This window comes from Trichosurus vulpecula, chromosome 4 (assembly GCF_011100635.1).
Source record: "Trichosurus vulpecula isolate mTriVul1 chromosome 4, mTriVul1.pri, whole genome shotgun sequence".
NCBI lineage: Eukaryota > Metazoa > Chordata > Mammalia > Diprotodontia > Phalangeridae > Trichosurus > Trichosurus vulpecula.
In genome coordinates this window covers 212,392,966-212,413,789 of record NC_050576.1, presented here as the reverse complement: position 1 = coordinate 212,413,789, position 20,824 = coordinate 212,392,966, and the positions used below count along the sequence as shown (strand labels likewise).

The 20,824-nt window shown below is 39.2% G+C and overlaps 1 protein-coding gene across 2 annotated transcripts in view; it reads right to left on the bottom strand.

Annotated features, from left to right (window-relative positions):
* PITPNC1 (phosphatidylinositol transfer protein cytoplasmic 1) overlaps nt 1-20,824 on the bottom strand; it is a 363,762-nt gene that overhangs the window by 64,539 nt on the left and 278,399 nt on the right. For both annotated transcript variants that reach the window (XM_036756452.1, XM_036756453.1), the window contains exon 6: nt 20,715-20,810. In XM_036756452.1, coding sequence (XP_036612347.1) covers nt 20,715-20,810 — 96 coding nt within the window. The remainder of the gene's footprint in view (nt 1-20,714; nt 20,811-20,824) is intronic.

Genomic DNA, 20,824 nt, shown 5'->3' with positions numbered 1-20,824 from the left:
TCTAATTAGGGGAGACAACACATAAAGAGGGGATCAGTTTTATGGCAGATGGAAAAGTCAGGTGGTACTTAGCATCCAGCAGGCAGAGCAGATGATAAGGTTCCATGGATCTTGGGGTTAAATGGCAGGGCAGATGGTCTGTAACTAATGTTGGAAAGGGGTCATAGGCCCAAAAGGTGGGAGTAGAGTGGGGCTCTTACATACTAAAAGGCCTGTAATGCTGGAGTTGTTTGTATAATTCAATTCAACAAACATTTATTTAATGCCTAACTATGTGTAAGGGGAGAGGGAACACGGCAAAGAGGATAGAGCATTGGCTTTAGGGTCAGGAGGACTAGGGTTCAAAGCCATTGTCTCAAATACAGGCTGTGTAACCAGGGATGACTCACTTAACCTCTTAATACTACATAGAATTCACTAAGGCTCAGTTACAGGGAAGGATATGCAGGGAAGAATGGAAACCAATGAAATCATAGGCTTAGATCAGGGCTGTCCAAAATCTGGCCAGCAGAGCAATTTTAGATGGCCCACCGGTGGGTCTTAATTTTCACGAGTGAAAAAATAAAATAATAATTTGCATGGAATGCATAATAGATTTTTTAATTCCATCACTAATAAACAATCTCGTTGATGTTAATTTTCTTTGGCGTTTTTAAGCCATATTATGGATGGAACATATTGCATGGAATTTTCAATCAATCTGTGGGATGTGTTGCGATGCAGACCAGTATGCACCTGCCTTTATACTGCTGTGTTGTCACTTTGTTGTTTTGTGTTTGCTTTCTTGCCTTTGCCTGTTGTATTGATGGTGCGCGTTCCCCCCCACTTTCTATTAGTGTACTGTATTTTTTATTCTGGGTGTGGCCCTTGAATAATTATTTTATTTTAATGTGGCCCTAAGAGAACCTAAGGTTGGATAGCCCTGGCTTAGATGGCCACATGCCAAGTAAGTGCTGGAGGTACAGAGAAAAAAATTAAGTAGTTCCTGCCCTCAAATAGCTTACATTCTCCTTATGTCTAAAAAAATCCTTCTCTGACTAAACCTTTCATAGCAGTTGATTCATAAAGACCTCCTGTTTTCACTGAGTGTCATCCCTCTCACTCCATCCTTGAGGCCAATGCAGAAGGAGTTTGAAAGGGAAAAGTTCCTACATGCCATTCTTTCATTTTATGTAGCTGCTAGCAGACTAGGGAAAGGAACGAATCTGTAAATATTAACAAGTGAGGATAAACTTGTAATAGCTGCTGGTCATCTTGTACATGACTGTACAGACTTGTGCAGGAGAAACGAATTCTGATGTGAGACAAAGCTGAAGACACCAGAGTACATGGGAGATAAATATTAATGTTAATTAGTAAACAGTAATTAGTGATGAAAAAGTTGGAGTAGCTGCTAGTCATCTTGTACGTAATTATACAAACTGGCATATGAGAGATACATTCTCACATGTGACAAAGATGAAGACACCAGAGTATAGGAGAGACAAATATTAACATTATTTAGTGATGATGAAGTTAGAATAGCCTCTGGACATTTTGTACAAGACTGTACAAACTTGTGCATGAGAAGCAAAGTCTCACGTGTGACAAAGATAAGGACATCTCAGAACATGAAAGATAAATATTAATATATTAATATTTGCTAAAATATTCATTAGTGACTATGAACTTAGAATTGCTGTTGGCCATCTTGCATATAACTGTACAAACTTGTACCTGAAAGATAAATTCTCATGTCTGACAAAGATGAGGAGACCAGAGCATGTGAGAGACAAATATTAATATTAATTAGAAAATATTAATTGGTTATAATGAAGTCAAATAGCTGCTAGTAGCCTTGTATTTAATTGTACAAACTTGTACAGGAGAGACAAACTTTTATGTGTGACAAAGATGAGGAGACCAGAGTATGTGAGAAACAAATCCTAATATTAATTAGTTATGATGAAGTCAAATAGCTGTTGGTCATCTTGCACATGACTGTATAAACATGCCTGAGAAACAAACTCTCATGTGTGACAAAGATAAAGACACCACAGTACACAAGGGAAAATATGAATACTATATTAATATTTGCTAAATCTTAATTAACATGAAGTTAAGAGTAAATGCAGGCCAACTTCTACATAATTGTATAAATGTGTACATGAGAAGCAAACTCTCATATGGGACAAAGATGAGGACACCAGAGTTATGTCCTCTGCTGACCTTTGGGTTTGAAATATTCAGACATGCACAGCATTAGCAGGTCATCTAGCCCACCACAGTCTCCCTTTTATGAGAGGGGAATTCAGAGATAAATTCACCTTCTGTTTCTTTGCAACTTGTGCCATTTTCCCACTAGTATTCAGATCCTTAGTCCTCCAATTGTACAACCTCCAAAACTTTCTGGATGAAGCTCAAACCAACTAGTTTTTAATCTAGTATTTAGAAATTCATGGTTTTTTTTTTAACCTATTAGAGCTGGCATTTTAGCCCAAAGTTGGATGGGTGAAAATTTTCAATTGCTCTTCTGGGAGATCTCATAAATAAATGTAACCAGATACTGGTGGAAGATCTATGTCTTCTGGCAGACGGGGATTGCCATCATTTAATTTACAGCACTCTTAGAAAACTTAGTTCTTCCCATTCTGAAGGAAGGAAGAAAGGAAGGGAAACCCTCATGAGAAGAGAAAGACCTAGAGGTGACAATGTTGGACTGGGAGACTTGGTGAGAGAGAGGCAAAGATGAGAGCTTGGGCAAGCAGTCCAGGGTGCCAGGTGTGCGACTACCACCAATCATTACTGTCATGTAGCTGCCACAGTCACTGATGCCATCAGTGACTCAATGGGGTATGAGAGAGAGAGAGAGAGAGAAGTTTGGTTTGGGAGAAAGAAAATGGAGCTGCCACTATTGCCACCTATGCTAGGCACTGGTGAGCATGAAGAGGAAGGGGAAGGAACAAGCATTTATTAAACAACTGCTATGTACCAGACATTATGCTAAGGACTTTTACAACTATTATCTCATCAGATGAGGATAGAGTCCAGGGAAGTAGCAGCTGGGAGAGAAGAAGCCATGGGAGTAGTGGCCATGGAAGTGGGAGTGGCACCTCAGTGATGAGATAGACAGTGTCAGATGCTGGGTCAAGAGGTAGGTCTAAACAGATCCTAGTTTGCTAAACGCACCCAGAGGGGTAGATCCAAGATGGAGACTCCCACTTTTTCTTTCTCCATACCATCCCTGTTATAGTACCTTTATGATCCAACACTATCCTTTTTCTTCAGTTTTTTTTTTTAAAAACTCCAATCATCAAGTCATTTAAGCCAGCATTAATACAAAGTGACTGACCATTTGAATTGCTTATTGGCATGTTCCATTGCTCAAATGATGCTGAAGAAGATAGATTCTTAGTCCCATTGCTAGGGATCTTCCTTGTTGGGGGCACAGAGTTGTATAGAAGAGAGATTTTATTGACTCATGTTTTTATTTTGTTTTTGTTTTCTTTGCAGGGCAATTGGGGTTAAGTGACTTGCCCAAGGTCACACAGCTAGTACATGTGTCAAGTGTCTGAGGCCGGATTTGAACTCAGGTCCTCCTGACTCCAGGGCTGGTGCTCTACTCACTGTGCCAACTAGCTGTCCCGTTGGCTCATGTTTTTAGAACCTCCCACCACAGGGAACATATGGATCCAGATTCCCCTAGGCAAAGGAGTTAGCAGTTGGATATTAGAGAGATTAGGGTGTTGCTAGAGTTAGTCTTTCTCAGACAGTCACCTTAGGTACTTTCTCTTTCCCTTTAAAGGAAAATTAGTCCAACAAAGGGCAGAACTGAAAGAGATGATTAGGAAGAAAGTCATGCCCTCATAAAGTATTTGGGAAAGAGCAGCACCACCTAGTACCTGAGGCCCTCCACAAACTGGTACCAGCCTGCCTTTTCTAACCTTGTTTCCAACTATTCATCTTTTCAAATCTTCTGGCCACGCTGGTCGACTCACACAATCTTCTGAATCATACAGACCCTTTGCTTTTTCCTTCCTGTCTCTATTTCTGTTTTTGTCATCTCATCTGCCAAGAATACTCCCTTTCTACCTGGCCTAGGCCTCCTTGGTCCCTGCCCAAGCTCCACTTAATGGATGTATTTTGGGCCCTCCTGGCTTAGAGTGAATGTCAATCGTAACTGGTTCTCTTTGGAACAGCAACCCTGAGGGTCTTCCCTTCCCAGCTTGATTTTTTTTCCTTTTTTTCTAATTAAAGGGACAATGCCTGGACTCTCTTCTTAAAGAGGTCTATTCACTGAATGGGCGCTACCTCACTCCAAGTGAGTACAGGAAAAGGCCTTAGCCTGGAAGGGCCAGGGTCTCCCATTGCATCCTGGGTCATCTCCAGTTGTCCTGGTGAATATCAGATCACTGGACCCAGATGGCTCTTGAGGAGAAAGGCTGGTGACCTTGCACAGCCCTCCCTCACTCAAATCAAAGTCAACCGCAAGTTATGTCATCATCTCCCTGATGTCATGGTCCTCTTCGAAAACGAAGGACAAACACAACTATATAAGAGTGGGCCTAGCCAAGAGGGAATAATTAACTTTGCTCACCATCCACAAAAGCACAAATATGCATAAACCACTGCTAGACCTACACATTGATGCAACAGAAGATCAATGAAAACTATAGTTTCCTTGTGAAAAAGAACTTTGTCCAATAGGCTACAGTGGCTCCAAGACCAAAAAAATGAGTACTGGGATTTCAAAAAAGCTAATTGTCCTTCAGATCCACACAAATTATGGTATGGTAGGCATTGGTCTGATCATGATGTACTTTTCTTTTCTTCCTTCCTTTTTTTTTTTACCATGGTACTTTTCTAATGAGAAGGAAGGGAACCTAAAACAGATTTGTCTGTTTCCCCAGGAAGAAAGGGCAAGTGGTGGCTAAAATGCCAACACTGGAATCGCTCAGAATGGGAGGCTATTTAATTTTTTTTCTTTCTAATTTTTCCTTAGCATATATCACATGACTGCTGCTGTTGAAACAGCTGAATGTTGGGACTAGGACTTCATAATTTTCTACTCTGGAATCACAGGATTTGGCTCTTATCCAAGGCACCATGGCATAATGCAAGGATTCCTAATTTTTTCTCATGTTGTGGACTCTTTTTACAGTCTGGTCAAACCTATGGATCCCTCCCCTGGATAATGTTTTCAAATATATAAAATAAAATTCAGCATTATAAAGGAAACCAGTAATTTTGAAATAAAGTTATTAAAATATGTGGGAAGCCCCCACACCTAAAAATCTCAAAAAATGTCAGAGAAAAAAATGGAAAGAGTAATAATGTTGGAAGTTAGGAGACATGGATGAATTTCCAGGCTCTGACTTCAGTTGTGTGATCTTGGGTAAATACCCTGATCTCAGTTTCCTCAGCTGTAAAATAGTGATAATGATACCTGCCCTTCATTAAAAGAGCTGAGAATTATACTGAAGAACCTTAAAGCACAGTAGAAATGTAAGTAATTATGAGTCAGGTTCTCCCAGAGGGCCATAAGATAAGCTGCATGTGCCGTGATACTGTTAAGTATCTGATATGGATGAAGTCATGTCATACCACAGCTTCAAACAAACAAACCCTTAACAGCATCTCAGTTACTGTGGGCTAAAAGCCAAACTCCCTACCCCAGCATTCAAAGCCCTCCACAAACTGGTACCAGCCTGCCTTTCTAACCTTGTTTCCAGCTATTCATCTTTTGAATCACACAGACCCTTTGCTTTTTCCTTCCTGCCTGTTTCTGTCATATCACCTGCTGAGAGGTCACAACCTTCCCTCTTACCTGTCCTAGGTCCCCTTTGGAGTCCAGCTCAAATAGCACCTCATGCATCCCTCCAAATAACCATTAATTAAGCAGCTACTGGGCATAAGGCACTGGGCTAGGTGTTGGGAAAGAATAAAAGTAATCATTGAGACATTATCTCTTTCAGGATGGAGCATGCAATCTAGGACTTCTTCTAACAATAATTGTTGTCATAAATCCTGGGATTTTAGACTTTGTTTTGCTGAGCCTGGGAGCAAGCATGAGGTCAACAGGTGAATGAGGAGCAAAGGTAGATTTCGGCTTCATAGAAGGCGAAGTTTCCTAATGATTGATTACACCTGCACCAAAGTGTTATGAATATAAACTCACTGCATGACTTCAAGCATAGGCTGCAAGAACGTAGGGAGATTCAAGGAGAGGTCCTAGATATGTATTAGACTAAATGATCTCTGAGATCACTTCCAACTCCGAGACCTTGTGAATTAATCATGGACTACTTTTCTTGATCCCGGTGTGACAAGCTAGGTGGTACAATGGATAGAGGGCTGAGCCTGGAGTTAGGAAGACCTGAATTCAAATGCAGCCTTGGACACTTACTAGCTGTGTGACCCTGAGCAAGTCATTTACCCCTATCTGCCTCAGTTTCCTCATCTGTCAAATGAAGGGGTTGGTCTAGAAAGCCTTACGAGGTCCCCTCCAGCTCTAGAACTATGGTCCTATGAAAAATACTTTCCTCAGGTATTTCTCTTCCTACATCTGGGAGATGCTGAATTTCCTCTGTGGCAAAATTGGACACATGCAATGTAATGACAGGTGTGGAAATCAGAATATTAGAGGTAGAAAGGATTTTAAGGGAGAGAAGCTAATCCAACTTCCTCATTTTACAGATGAGAAAATGGAGGCTCAGAGAGGGGAATGATTTGCCCAAGATCACACAGCCAGCAAACAACAGGACTGGGAATCTGAGTCTTTTTCTTCCAAATTCAATGTTTTTTACATTTCTACTTCACTGTACTTCCTCCTCATTTGATAAAAATAACCACAAAAAGGGCAACTGAGTGAGTGGCACAGTGGATAAAGCACTGGGTTTGGAATCAAGAAAATTCATCTTCCTGAGTTCAAATCTGGCTTCAGACACTTACTAGCTGTGTGATCCTGGGTAAGTCACTTGACCCTGTTTGCCTCTGTTTCCTCACCCGTAAAATGACCTGGAGAAAGAAATGGCAAACCACTCCAGTATCTTTACTAAGAAAACCCTAAATGGGGCCATGAAGAATCAGAAACGACCAAACAACAAAAAGGAGAACCAACCAACCCCCACTCCCACCCCCAACAACAAACTACAACCAGTGACCCAGGACACTGCCAGTATCCTTTCTACAGACACATCTTCTTCAAGTTTGATGCTTCAATAGTTCCCTTTTCTCCCGATGCCAGTGAAATAAAGAGATCTCAGGGGAAAATGTCATCAGTGTTCTTGTGCTGTCTCCTGGATGAATTGGTAAGAAAGCCTGCCTCGAATTCTTAAAAAAAAATTTTTTTTTCCTTCCCTATATTGTTCTCTCTACGAGCTACATCCTCTCTGACTGATCTAGTTCCAGGGAAGGCTACAAATGCATCATCCCTTCTAACAGCGCTGGAGCTCAAGATCTGCCATCCAAGGCATCATCCTGAACCTCCTACCCAGAACTTGGAGAGGTAGAGGACACTGGGGGGTAACCTTCACCAGAGGCTGTTATCTTTCATAGTTTTATATGCTGTTCTTGGGGGAACAGCAGCAGCTGTGTTCTTTCTTCACTCAAGAGATATGATTGGTCATCTTATTATCTGAGATGTAAGGTGGGGGAAGCAGGGTGTGGGACAACAAGTTGAAACACATCACAAAACAGCCGGTTTACATTCAGAAAGACAGATGAACTGGGGGTTCGTCTCAAGGGGCGAAAAACAACAGAAGCAACACAAGAGACTGATTAGAATGTCACCCCCTCCTCCCCAAGAAGCAATTGTGCTAAAGGCAGTTGCTTGGGTTTGGATCCTGGTTCACTACTCAGGACTTCAATGTTGTCATTTGTAAAATGAGAGATGGACTTGATGTTCCCCACGGTTCCTTCCAGTTCTTACTGCTATGAGATTATAAATCTGATGACTTGGAGGAAACTGCAAAACCTGCCCACTCTCATCCACTTAGCAGGACAGAAAATAAAAACACTTTTAATGAGACTGGAAATATGGTTTGCATAAAGCATTTTGTGCTGATGGATACAGTTAAGAAAGACAGAATATACTGTTCTCCTTTGCTTGGCTTTCTTGGGCAGCTAGGTGGCACAGTGGATAGAGTTTTAGACGCGGACTCTGGAATGTCTGAATGTAAATACAGCCTCATACCAGTTATGTGATCCTGGGCAAGTCACTTAACTTCTGTTTGTCCAGTAAAATGGGGGTAATAAGGATACCTACCTACCTAATGGTTGTGAGGATAAAATATTAATGTATACATTTTAAAGTGCTATATAAATGTGAGCCATTAAGGGTGTAATAAAAAAGAAATTTTTTTAAAAGAAGATTCTACTAATATATATACACACACATACACATACACAAAAGAATTCACTATGTTTTTTTATGGTTACACCCTTATTAATTATTAAGTGCCTGCGGCAGGCCAAGCACTATATTAGGTACTAAAGATAAAAAGATAAAAAAAAAAAAGGCTGAGTCAGCTCTCAGGGAGCTTCCATTTTACTGGAAGCCACGTTTTGGACAAGATAGTGTGGCTGACATAGGCCTATCACCTCTGAGTCTCCTGGACATGCTTCGGATGCCAGGGACCAGTAGTGTGATCATATGCCATTTGCCCTGATCACACCGACCACTCACCCCCTAACAGAAGTCAAAATAATGGGCTTTACAAATGGTTGTGGTGGATTCTGGGGCATTAGTTGAAATAGAGAGGCGAAACATTTTTGTGGCTCTGGCTGGGGCTATCCTTTCACAGGTTCTCTCAAGGCAAGAGCAGTACAGTATTCTGCTATGGGTTTTCAGATTCATTACAAAACCTAACCTCTACTCATTCAACCTTGTAGTAATTTGTTTCCAGACATGGGATCACTACCTCTGAACATGCCAAGACATATTTTAAAGTGTACCTGGAACTTGAGTGGCAAGGGATTAGGGAGCTGGAGTTTAATTATGGCCAATGTAAGAATCTACCTCCCAACCACACAACAAGTACCACTTGCTTATTCTTTCTTCATTGCGTTACTTTACTGCATCTGCGGCAGTTATTAAATTCTCCCCCCCAACTCCCACCCCCACCATGTGACTCAGGGGGAAAGAGAGCAGATCTCTGATGCAAACACTGAAGGACTGGGCTTTGTAGTTGGCAACATGCTGAGATTAACAGAGATAATGTCTTTGCCTGAGAGATCATATATTTTATTTCTGACTGTGATGCCCTGTGGGTGTGCATACCAAGATGAGAGTAGAACTTGGGGAGTGAGTGGCTCTTAGGAACAGGAGCTGGGGAGATTTGGTTACAAAAGCATTAGCTTTACAAAATTAAAATATAGTGAAAGGATTTTATTTTAAGGTATTCGCTTATCCCAATTTCCCCCAAGTATAATTCCCAGATCTAGGTTGGTGATGGCACAAGACAGACAGATAAGTTTCTGGTGGAAAATTATTGGTTCTAGTCATCTTCATGAAAAGGTTGATTTGAAAATCTATAGTCTGGATGTTTCTGGAGATATTGTTACTTGTCTTGGGGAAAAGAGGAAAAAGAGATGAGAGAGCCCTTCAAATTCCTTCCTTCTGCCTGGGATGACAACATGTGGAAAGAAATGCCAATAAGTGAGTGACCCAGATAACCCAAACTTAGATTTGTAAGCACTCGGACATCTAAAAATGAATACATTCTAAACATGGTTCAGCTTTTCCTATTCTTTGGTATTTGTAAAAACTAATCTGAAGAAAAAAAACCCCATAAAGTCAGATGTTTCAGAGAGAAAAGTAAATAACACTGGTTGACAAATGTTAGCCTAATGACAGTAATGAAATAATTTTCTTTGTTAGATAACATAGACTCTAGAGTTACTTACTGTAAACCCCCATTCACATCTTTAGGTTGGGTTCCTAAAGGGCATCTGGCAACTTCCCCATGTAGGGCTTAGGAGTAACCCTGAAGAGTAAGGGATATCTTTCTAATGTCACTGCTCATAAGCTCCCACCAATATGGTTCCCACATTATCAACTGATATCAACTGGCCAGTCAGAGTTCAATTAGCTTTAAGAAATGGTTATTTGCAAAGACGGCATAGTCATAACAGGTGGTACAAAACATCTCCCCCAAATCAGGGGCACATTCCCCAGTAAGTTCATACAAAGTCCAAAGGAAAGTGGGCTCAAGCTTAAAAAGCATATGAATATTTGGCACACCAGAACACACCCACACCCACACCCACACACACATACACACACACACGGAAATATTCTGCGACCCTAAACTACTACCTAGCTATACTGCCTTACCACAACAGAAGCTGGACCTGATTCTTCCCCTCTCTTCCCTTGCACTTAAGATCATAGAATCACAGATATAAGAACTAGAAATGACTTTAGAGATCATTTAATCCAAGGCATTCATTTTGTAGAAGAAACTAAAACCCAAATAGAGAAGTCATTTACATCAAGGTCATATGGCTGGCAAATGGAAGAGTCAGAGGTTGAAGTCAGGTCTTCTGATGGCTCTATACCTGGGCATGGTAAGGGATAGTTTTAAATAAACCAGGAATGGGGCAAGTAACTAAAATAAATAATACAAAATAAAATGGCTGCATACTCTTTACCATTTAAAACACTTTGGATCTACATATTTCTTGTAGGTGCAGAAATGGTATTCTACTCTTCTAGAGTAAAAACTGTATTTGATCCCTTCTAACTCCCATACATGGTTCAACTGTTTTGACTTCCTTGTTCTGCCAACAGGAGTTCCATGGTTCTGGGTTTGAGATAAGGGATCTAGTTCTCCATTAAAAAACCCTAACCTTTTCTCAGAAGCTATTTCTGGAAACTGTCAGACCTGTTTCCTTATTTTGTCATCTGTGTCTGTTTGGCCCATCTCAAATGTGTAACCTGGGCTTGGACTGGTAATATATAATTTGCAGTCTTCCTTATGGTTGGGACTGCAATGGGTGGAGTTCTGCAGATGAGGAAATTGGAATATGGCTGAGGTAACCAGAATGAATTGAAAGGGGAGCAGCATAAGTGGAAGAGCATCAGGGGATGGAGGTCACTTTGAATGGGGGCTGAGATTTGTTTTGAGGAGCTGAAAGCTTTTGCTCATACCTCTGCTTACTAAGCAAGAATCTGAGAAAAATCCTAGTGGCTGGTGAAAAACCTCTTTTCTCTCCTCCCCTCCTCCTTTCAGAAAGGATGGAAGCTCAAAAGAATCGCAGGTGCATGAGACAAGAACCTCCACCTTTCTCTACCACTTGAGAAAAGGGAGACTGGAACAAAAGGAGAAGGAGGTGCCCAAAGGGAAGGTTCTATCCAAAGCCAAGCTCTATGGGCAGAGATGCATATGGTCTGGACAAATCAATCTGTTGGGAGGTAAAAAAAGCACCCCACCCCCACCCCTGCCAGATTGCTCCACAGAGGCAAGCATCCATGGGTCACATGTGCATGATGTAGTCTCAGTTCAAAGCCTGGGTTTATTATAGTGCTTGAAGCCACTGCGCTAATGACATAGTACTTAGTTTTCTCCTTGCCCCTTTTTATCTTTGTTTCTGAATGAACCTGAAAAATGATGGGAAAGTCAGTGTTCAAGTTGACTAATTATATATAGTTAGTATCTTATTATTGGCTGCTGAAGGAACTTGGGTGACCCACTCATAAATAATGCTCCAGTACTGAAGCTAAAACAGATGCATGGCTATTTTTGTTATTTAGCAAACGTCCAACCAATCACAATATATCTGGAATCAGGGACCCAGATTTGTCCTTGAGATGCAACACATGGACCTTGAAACTCTTATCTCAGTACCATTAAGGCAGATTTATGGTGTAATAAATAAATCTGTTGAAGAATTTCATTGCCACAGGAGCAAAGTGGCTCCCAATGGGGTTTAGATTTTTCCTTATGTATGGGATAATAAAGTTCGTAAAAAAAAAATTAAACGCACAAAAGAAACCAGAAAAAGGATAGAAGGGGACACAAATAGAATGATTTTGTTTACTACTATGTTAAATGTATGTCATTTATGTGTGTATATATGTACATTATATATTCTATATATAATATATAAACAAATTACATAGCAGAGGCTTAAGTTTCTTAAACATGTTTTCCTTGTTTTGTATATTGAAATGTTTCTGTTTATTAGTGATTGTTAAGTTTAAAATTAAAAAAAGAAACATACATATATATATGTATATATATATATATATATATACATATACATATATATATCTAACCCTATTTTGTCAAATGTTTAGTTATTTAAATGCAGGAATCATTTCTGCAGCTGCTATCCTTAAATGAAATGGGAAGATACAGGGTGGAAAAGAAAGATAGGTTGGTATGAATCACTTCCTTGCAGTTCACAAAGTAACCCAAAGGAAGGGACTCGTAATACCATCTATTTATCCTACACTCCACACTCAACCACATCTATCCTGTCCTAAATAGATGTACAATGTACAGAATGCTGGATTTCAGGTCATGAAGATCTAGGTTCAAATTCCATCTATGACCCTTCATAATTGCACAACTCTTGGCAAGTAACTTCCCCTCTGAGCCTCAGTTTCCACATCTGTGAGATGAGGGAAATAAAGACTTTAGATCCTGAGTCCTAGAGTCATCTGAAATGAGACTGTGTGTGGAAAGCCCTTTCATAAATTTGAAGCACTACATAAATGCAATTTATCATTCCTATTATCCGGCTACATATTAATAAGGGCAGCTTGGTGGCACAGTGAATAGTGATGGGCCAGGAATCAGGAAGACCTGAGTTCAAATTTGGCTTCAGAGCCAAGCTGTGTGACCCTGGGCAAGTTACTTAACCCTGATTGCCCCAGTTTCTTCATCTTTAAAAATGAGCTGGAGAAGGAAATAGCAAGGCATTCCGGTATCTTTGCCAAGAAACCCTCAAAAGGGGTCATGAAGAGTCCAACAAGACTGAAAAACAACTAAACAAACATACTGATAGCCACTGAACTTGGCTTACTTAACTTGTTAAGATCCTCCAAATCCAATCAACATAAATAAATGTAATATTTGACAAAGATGGAAAAATGTGAAAATAGGGAGAAATGTAAGCAACTATATGTTCAGAAACAAGCAATGGGAGAGGGCAAAGCCTTCTGGATTGTATTAGAAGCCTCTTGCTAGTATATTATGAATACTTTCTCTAAAAAGAAAAAGGAAAACTGGCAGACACTGGATATAGCAAGCACCAAGAAACACTGAAGAGAATGAAATAGATTTTAGCAGACAAGAAAAGACTTGTTATCCATATGAGAGTTATCCCTGGGTCAGTTGTCTATATGCAATTGGACCATCAGAGCCAGGATAAGAATTTGTAAAACAAAAAACCACCAGAATAATGAGAAAAAGATACATGTGAACAATAGAATTCTGAATTATGTAAACAAGTAACTGAAAACCAAAAATCTGAAACAGACAACAGATAGGACATTGACAACAACTATAATAATTTCATGTCAAAGTTTCGCCACTTAAAACATAAAAATGTTTTATAAATATTATGTCACTTTAATCTCACAACTGTCCTTGTGGAGGGGTATAGGGGAGGGAGAGTTGGATGCTATTATTATCACAATTTTCTAGGTGAAAAAACCAAAGCAGACAAGAGTTAACTGACTTGCTGAGGGTCAGACAGCTAATAAACGGCTGAGGTTGGATTTGATCTCAGGTCTTCCTGACTCCTAAGTCCAGTGTTGTATCCACTGTGCCACCTAGTTGCCTCTAATAAGGAATAATGGTCACAACAAGGAGATGAAAGGAGTCCACAAAGTACCTTAGTCTGCAAACATATGACTTACTTGCCAAAGAGAGCTGACTGCCAAAGGCAACAATGAGTTAGAGCATAAACTTGTCTGTAAAATCTTATATAATAGATTACTATAACAGACAATATTGTTTGTAGATACATAATTGTATATTATATTATGATAATAGATTATTAATGAACAATATTTTTTCATAAAGCAGAGAGAAACAGTGGAGGATTGTAATGACAATTTAGATTTGAAGATCTTTCCCATCCATTAATAGGCCATGTGATCTGCTCATGTCAAAGGAAGCCAAAGTCATATGTGGCAGGAGGAGCTTTCTGAGAGGAGAAAGAAAGTGTGTCACAGGAAATGCTCAAGGAGAGAGCAGTTAGAACTGAGGGAGAGAGCAGATGTGTGCTGTGCTGTGAGTGATTGTTGGTGGCAAGGCCCCAGCAGGGGGGGCAGTTGTTTTGAGATAGGGTGGTTCTCTGCTGTGATATTGTGTATTGAATTCTTTGCTGCTACGATGGATTGGGCTTATTGGTTTTGGGATCTGGTTCTCTGGTGTCTGAATAAATGGTTTACTTCTTCTACCTTCTATATGGAGAGTGTCTTATATTTTCTGACACAGAACCACATAGGCACAATTACTGTCTGTATTGTGATTACTGCCTTGCTAATGCAAGGATAAAACCAATTTAAGGAAAAGTGTGGCAAGATAGCCTAGTAAGCCAAGTCATCCCAAAGGACTTGAAGGTGAAAAGGGAATAAGGACTTTTTATAGAAGGAAAATGGGCAAGATTTGCAAAAGCCATTTTAACAAACTGTTTTCTCTATCAAGGATACTGGAAGCACCACTTTTGATCCCCAACATCCCACTTGGGCCCTAACATCCCATATGGACCATAATATTCCATTTGAATCCTTACATCACACTGGGACCTTAAAATACCCCTTGGGCTCAAACATCCCATTTGGACTTTACCATCTCACTTGGATTCTAATATCCTTCTTGGACTTTAACATGCCCCACTTGAACACTAATATCCCACTTGACCTCAACATTACAATCCTCATATAGAATCCTAGATATGGATGCTAAAGAGGAAAAAAAAGATGCTAAGAATATGTATGGAAAAGATCTGGACTTCAGGCAATACAATTCTGAGAGCTTCGAAGGGCAAATAGACAAGTTTATATGAAGGAGGAAAAGATAACAAAGGTGTAGAAAAAAATCTCTGATCTTATTAATAGTAGGAAAAAAAAGTGACTGAGAAGGGGGGAAGTGAGGAGGATGAAGGTAACCAGAATCTATTAAATTCTTACTATGTGCCAGGTACTGTGTTAAGTGCTTTATGAATATCTCATTTGATGAGAGTATCAATAACTATCAATCTATATGCCTAATGTCCCACGTTTACAAAATCTTTATGAGAGCCATCTATATACAAATCAGGGTGAGGAGGCTTTCACAAGCAATCTTCAACAGTGGACAACATATTTATCATCTTGCAATTAAATGAAAGTTGTAGAGAATATGAGAACTCATTGTGCTTACTGTCTGCTGGTTATCCATGCCCCCCCCCCCCACCAAAAAAAGCATTCAATTTGACAAAACAAAATACTGCCTAAGAGCTCCTTTGCAAAAAGGTATCTTCCACCTGTACATCAAGATGATTCAGGATTTCTTGGAAAATATAAAAATAGAAATAACCTTATTCAATGGAATTAGGTAGAACATTAGGCAGGTATGGCACAAAATGGAGAGATACATGCTCAAATATGGTTTTGGCCACAATGATGGAGAGATGCAACTCAGAGTAACAGTTTAGGGATTCCCTGAGGATCCTTCTCCAGAGGGATCTCTGGATATTTCTGTTTATTGATGGGATTGTGCTGATTGCATTAAGTCCCAGATCTTTTCAGAGCTTCTCAAAGAAGTCTGGCCTGTCCATCCACAAAAGAAAGACTAAATTGATGAAAAATGTCAGATTTCACCATGCATTTCAATGGACACCTTGTCCAAAGGCATATATCTGGGTCAGATAATATAGAGACACGGACAAAGATCTGGGCCCAGAATTGAAAAGGAGAGGGCTGGATTGCTCTGAGAGAACTGCAAACTACTTTTATTGACCCCCTGAACTTCTCATAAAAGCAAAGAGAAGGTAAGGGAACAAGTACTTATTATGTGCCAGGCACTGTGCTAAGTGTTCTACAAATATTATCTCAAAGACCCATGTTTTCACTACTAACGTTTTATTGCTATTGCTACATGGCAGTGAAATATGGAACATTTCTACTACAGATGAGAGGTAGAACCAAGATGGTGGAGTACAGTCTGGAACCCATCTGAACTCTCCCAACATTCTCTTCTAAACAACTTTAAAATAATGCCTCAAATCCAATTTTGGAGCAGCAGAGACAACAAAAATTCATAGGGAGACATTTTTCCAGCTTAACAAGATCTTCAGAGAAGGTTTGAAACATTGGGGTGGAATCACACCTGGAGCACATCAGGGGCACCAGCAGTAGGCCTTAGAGGCAACTGCAACAACAGCAGTTTTGTGAGCTTTCAGTCCAGAAACATTCTGGGTCACAGTTCTGGGGTGGAGAGAAGTGCTTGTGATCAGTCACAAGGGAGCAGATTCCCAGACCTGGTAATAGTTCTAGGGCTAAGGAGAGCACTAGTACTTGTGACTGCAGGGGACCAGGAGCCCTTCCTGAGTAAAGACCAGAGCACAGACTAGGAGAGCAGTAACCATACCACCTTAGAAGCACCAAAAACTTGCAGACCCCTGGAATGAGCTGAGAAAACAGCAGTATGAAAAAGCCTGAAGCTTGGCATAGTGCCTCCCCATCCCCAGGTGAATGAAGTCCAAGTTTAACATAAATTTTAAAGTAAAAAAAAATAGATTAAAAATTAGTAAAAAAAAAAAAAACAACGAAAAGAATTTTATCATAAAAAGTTACTACAGTGGCAGGAAAGACCAAAGACATAAACTTGGAAGAAGATAACAATGTGAAAACAGCTACATACAAAGCGTGAAAGAAAAATGCTAATTGGATCCAAGACTAATAAGAATTCCTGAAAGAGTTAAGAGAAAGAGGTAAAAGTGATAAAGGAAAAATTAGGAAAAGAAATGAGAATGATATAAGAAAATTATGAAAAGAGAATTAACAGGTTAGTAAATGGGGAAGCTAGGTGGCACAGCAGATAAAGTGCCAGGCCTGAAGTCAGGAAGACTCATCTTCCTCAGTTTAAATCTGGCCTCAGACACTTACTAGCTTTGTAACTCTGGGCAAGTCACTCAATCCTGTTTGGCTTAGTTTCTTCATCTGTAAAATGAGCTAGAGAAGGAAATGGCAAACTGCTCTAGTATCTTTGCCAAGAAAATCCCACATAGGATCATAAAAAATCAGATGCAACTGAAATGAGCAAACAACAATAAAAAGAAACACAAAAAATAGTGAAGAAAATAACACCTTAAAAAAATTGGCTTAATGGTAAAATAGCATAAAAAAATCACTGAAGAAAAGAACTCCTTAAAGCAAAATAAGCCAAATGGAAAAGGAGGTACAAAAATTCACTAAAGAAAATAAATCCTTAAAAAGTAGAATTGGGCAAGTGGAAGCTAATGACTCAATGAGACTTAAACACCAAAACAAAGTCATAAGAATGAAAAAATAGAAGAAAATGTGAAATATATCACTGAAAAAACAATTGACCTGGAAAATAGATTGAGGAGACATAATTTAAGAATTACTAGACTACCTGAAAGCCATGATCAAAAAAAGAGCCTAGAAGTCATATTTCAAGAAATTATTAAGGACAACTGGCTCAATATCTTAGATCAAGGGGTGTGTGTGTGTGTGGGGGGGGGGTTAAATAGAAATCAAAAGAATGCACTAATCGCCTCCTAAAGTAAATCCAAAATGAAAACTACCAGGAATATTATAGCCAAATTCCAGAGGTCCCAGGTCAAGCAGAAAATATTGCAAGCAGCCAGAAAGAAACAATTCAAATATTGTGGTCAGGATCATACAAGATTTAGCAGCTTTCACATTAAAGAAGTAGAGGGCTTGGAATATGATATTTCAGAAGGCAAAGCAGTAATAAAAACATAACATACCCAGCATAACAGTATAATCCATCAGAGGAAAAATGGATATTTAATGAAATAGAGGACTTACAAGCATTCCTAATGAAAATATCAGAGCCGAATAGAAAATCTGACATTTAAACAGAAGTCTCCAGAGAAGCATAAAAAGGTAAACATAAAAGAGCAGTTATAAGGGATTTAATAAAGTTAAACCATTTATATTCCTATATGGAAAGATGATACATTTAAGTCCTAAGAATTGTATCATTATTAGGGCCAGTTAAAAGGAGTTTAAGTAGACAGAGGGCATGAGTATGCAGCAATTATGTTGGAATGATCTCAAAAAGAAAAAGGGTGAAAAAGAGGTTTGCAGTGGGAGAAGAGGGAAGGTAGAGGTAGAATGGGGAAAAATTTCCCACATAAAAGAGGCACGCAAGGAAGAGATTTTATAGTGGAGGGGAAAATGGGAGGGGGTAATGGGCAACAAGCAAACCTCACTCATCAGAATTGGATCAAAGAGGGAAGGAAACACACACACACACACACACACACACACACACACACAACTGGATATCTATCTTACAACCAACTGGAAAATAGGAGGGGAAAGGGATAATAAGAGATATGGAGGCAGGGGGAAGTGGAGATGATAAAAAGGAGGAAAGATTAAAGAGAGGTAGTGGTCAGAAGCAAAACAGATTTTTGAGGGGAGACAGGATAAAAAGAGAAAGAAAAGCATAAACAGAAGAAAATAGGATGGAAGGGAATATATAATTAGTAACCATAACTATGAATGTGAATGGTGTGAATATAAAAAATTTTTTAGAGCAAGTTTCTCTGATAAAGGCATCATTTCTCAAATATATAAAGGAGCTGCATAAAATTTATAAAAATAAAAGCCATTCCTCAATTGATAAATGGTCAAGGGATGAACAGACAGTTTTCAGAAGAAGAAATCAAAGCCATCTAAAGTCATATTGAAAAATGCTCTAAATTGCTATTGATTGGAGAAATTCAAATCAAAACAACTCTGAGATACCATGTCACAACTATAAGATATGACAAATGCTAAAGGAGATGAGGGAAAATAAGTACATTAATGCTACTAATAGGTACAGTTATGAACTGGTCCAACCAATCTGGAGAACCATTTGGAACTATGCCCAAAGGGCTATAAAACTGGGCATACTCTTTGACCCAGCAATGCCACTACTACCAGGTCTGTACCCAACAAGATCTAAGAAAAAGGGAAAGGACCTATATATACAAAAATATTTGTAGCAGCTCTTTTTTGGCAGCAAAGAATTGGAAATTGAGGGGATGCCCATCAATTGGGGAATGGCTGAACAAGTGGTAGCATATGATTGTCATGAAATACTATTATGCTGTGAGAAATAATGAAGGTGACGGTAAGAAAAAATGGCAAGACCTATATCAACGCAAAGTGAAGTAAGAACTGGGAGATCGTTGTGCATAGCAACAGCAACATTGTAAAGATATTCAGCTGTGAAAGACTGATCACTACAACAATCCAAGACAATTCCAAAAGATTCAACGATTGAAAAAATGCTCTCTACCTCCAGAGAAAGAAATGAGGAACTCTGAGTGCAGATTAAAGTATGATTTTCTCACTTTATTTTTTTTTGCTTTGTTTTGCAACACGGATAATATGGAAATATCTCTTGCATGATTTTACGTGTATAATTGATATTATGTTTGCCTTCTCAGTGGGTACGGAAAGGGATATGGAGAGAGAGAATTTAGAACTCAAAATTTAAAAAGAAAAGAATATAAAATAAATAAAAATAAAATAAACTAGAAAAACTAAAGATGAGTATCTCATAGCCAGAAATAGGGAGGTATATGGTAGGTGTGGGCAGACTATATCACATAATCAAGAAGAAATTCTGAAAATCCTACGTAAATGACTTCATCAAGGAAGTGTATGACAGGAAGAGAAGTTGAAACAGTCATGTAACAAAAGTGAGAGATGATTGGCGGAAGGAAACACGCATTTATATAGTGCCTTTTATATGCCAAGCACTGTACTAAGCACCTTACAATGATTATCTCGTTTGATCCTTACAACAACCTTGGGAGTTAGGTACTATTATAATTCTCATTTTACAGATGAAGAAACTGAGGCAAACAGAGTTTAAGTCATTTGCCCAGGGTAACCCAGCTAGTGAATGTAGCCAAATTTGAACTCAGGGCCTCCTCACTCCAGGCCTACTTGCCCAATCCATTGTACCATCGAGGGGGGTAACTAGAACACTCTATTGGTACCTCACAATGTTGAGAGAAAATAAGGAAGGCCTCCGGAATTGAGTGAACCAGACCCCATTGTGGCAAACTTTTTGGAGAACATGGACAGAAATTTCACATGAATGGGATAATGGAGGAAACTCCCAGATCAGTGAGTGCACAGATCTATCTGGGTAATTGTAAAGTGCTTAGCACAGAATCTGGCACATAGTAAGTTAGCTATATACATATATTTATATATTTATATATAAATATAAACTCCAAAATCAGTGAGATCACAGATTTAATTAAAAAGTGTTTACCACAGTATCTGGCACATAGGAGCACTAAATAAATGTTAGCTATTATTATTCGAGTCATCTATTCTATCAAAGTCAGGTGGGGATCTCAAATATATTAGCTGACCACATATCTCAAATTAACAGATATTTACTAAACAACTGCTACATGTACAATATTGATTCATTTTTAAAAATGGATAAAAGATTTCTCAGGCCCCTCTGCAACAGCATCCACTTGTGCTTCAGTCCCCACCTGTTGCTTACCTCAGATTCCTTATAGTAGCGCTCAGGGATTTCATCACAGGCAATATCAATAAAACAAACTTCTCGTTCTACATCTTTGGCTTCATTGTCAAAAATCTGAAAGAAGAGAA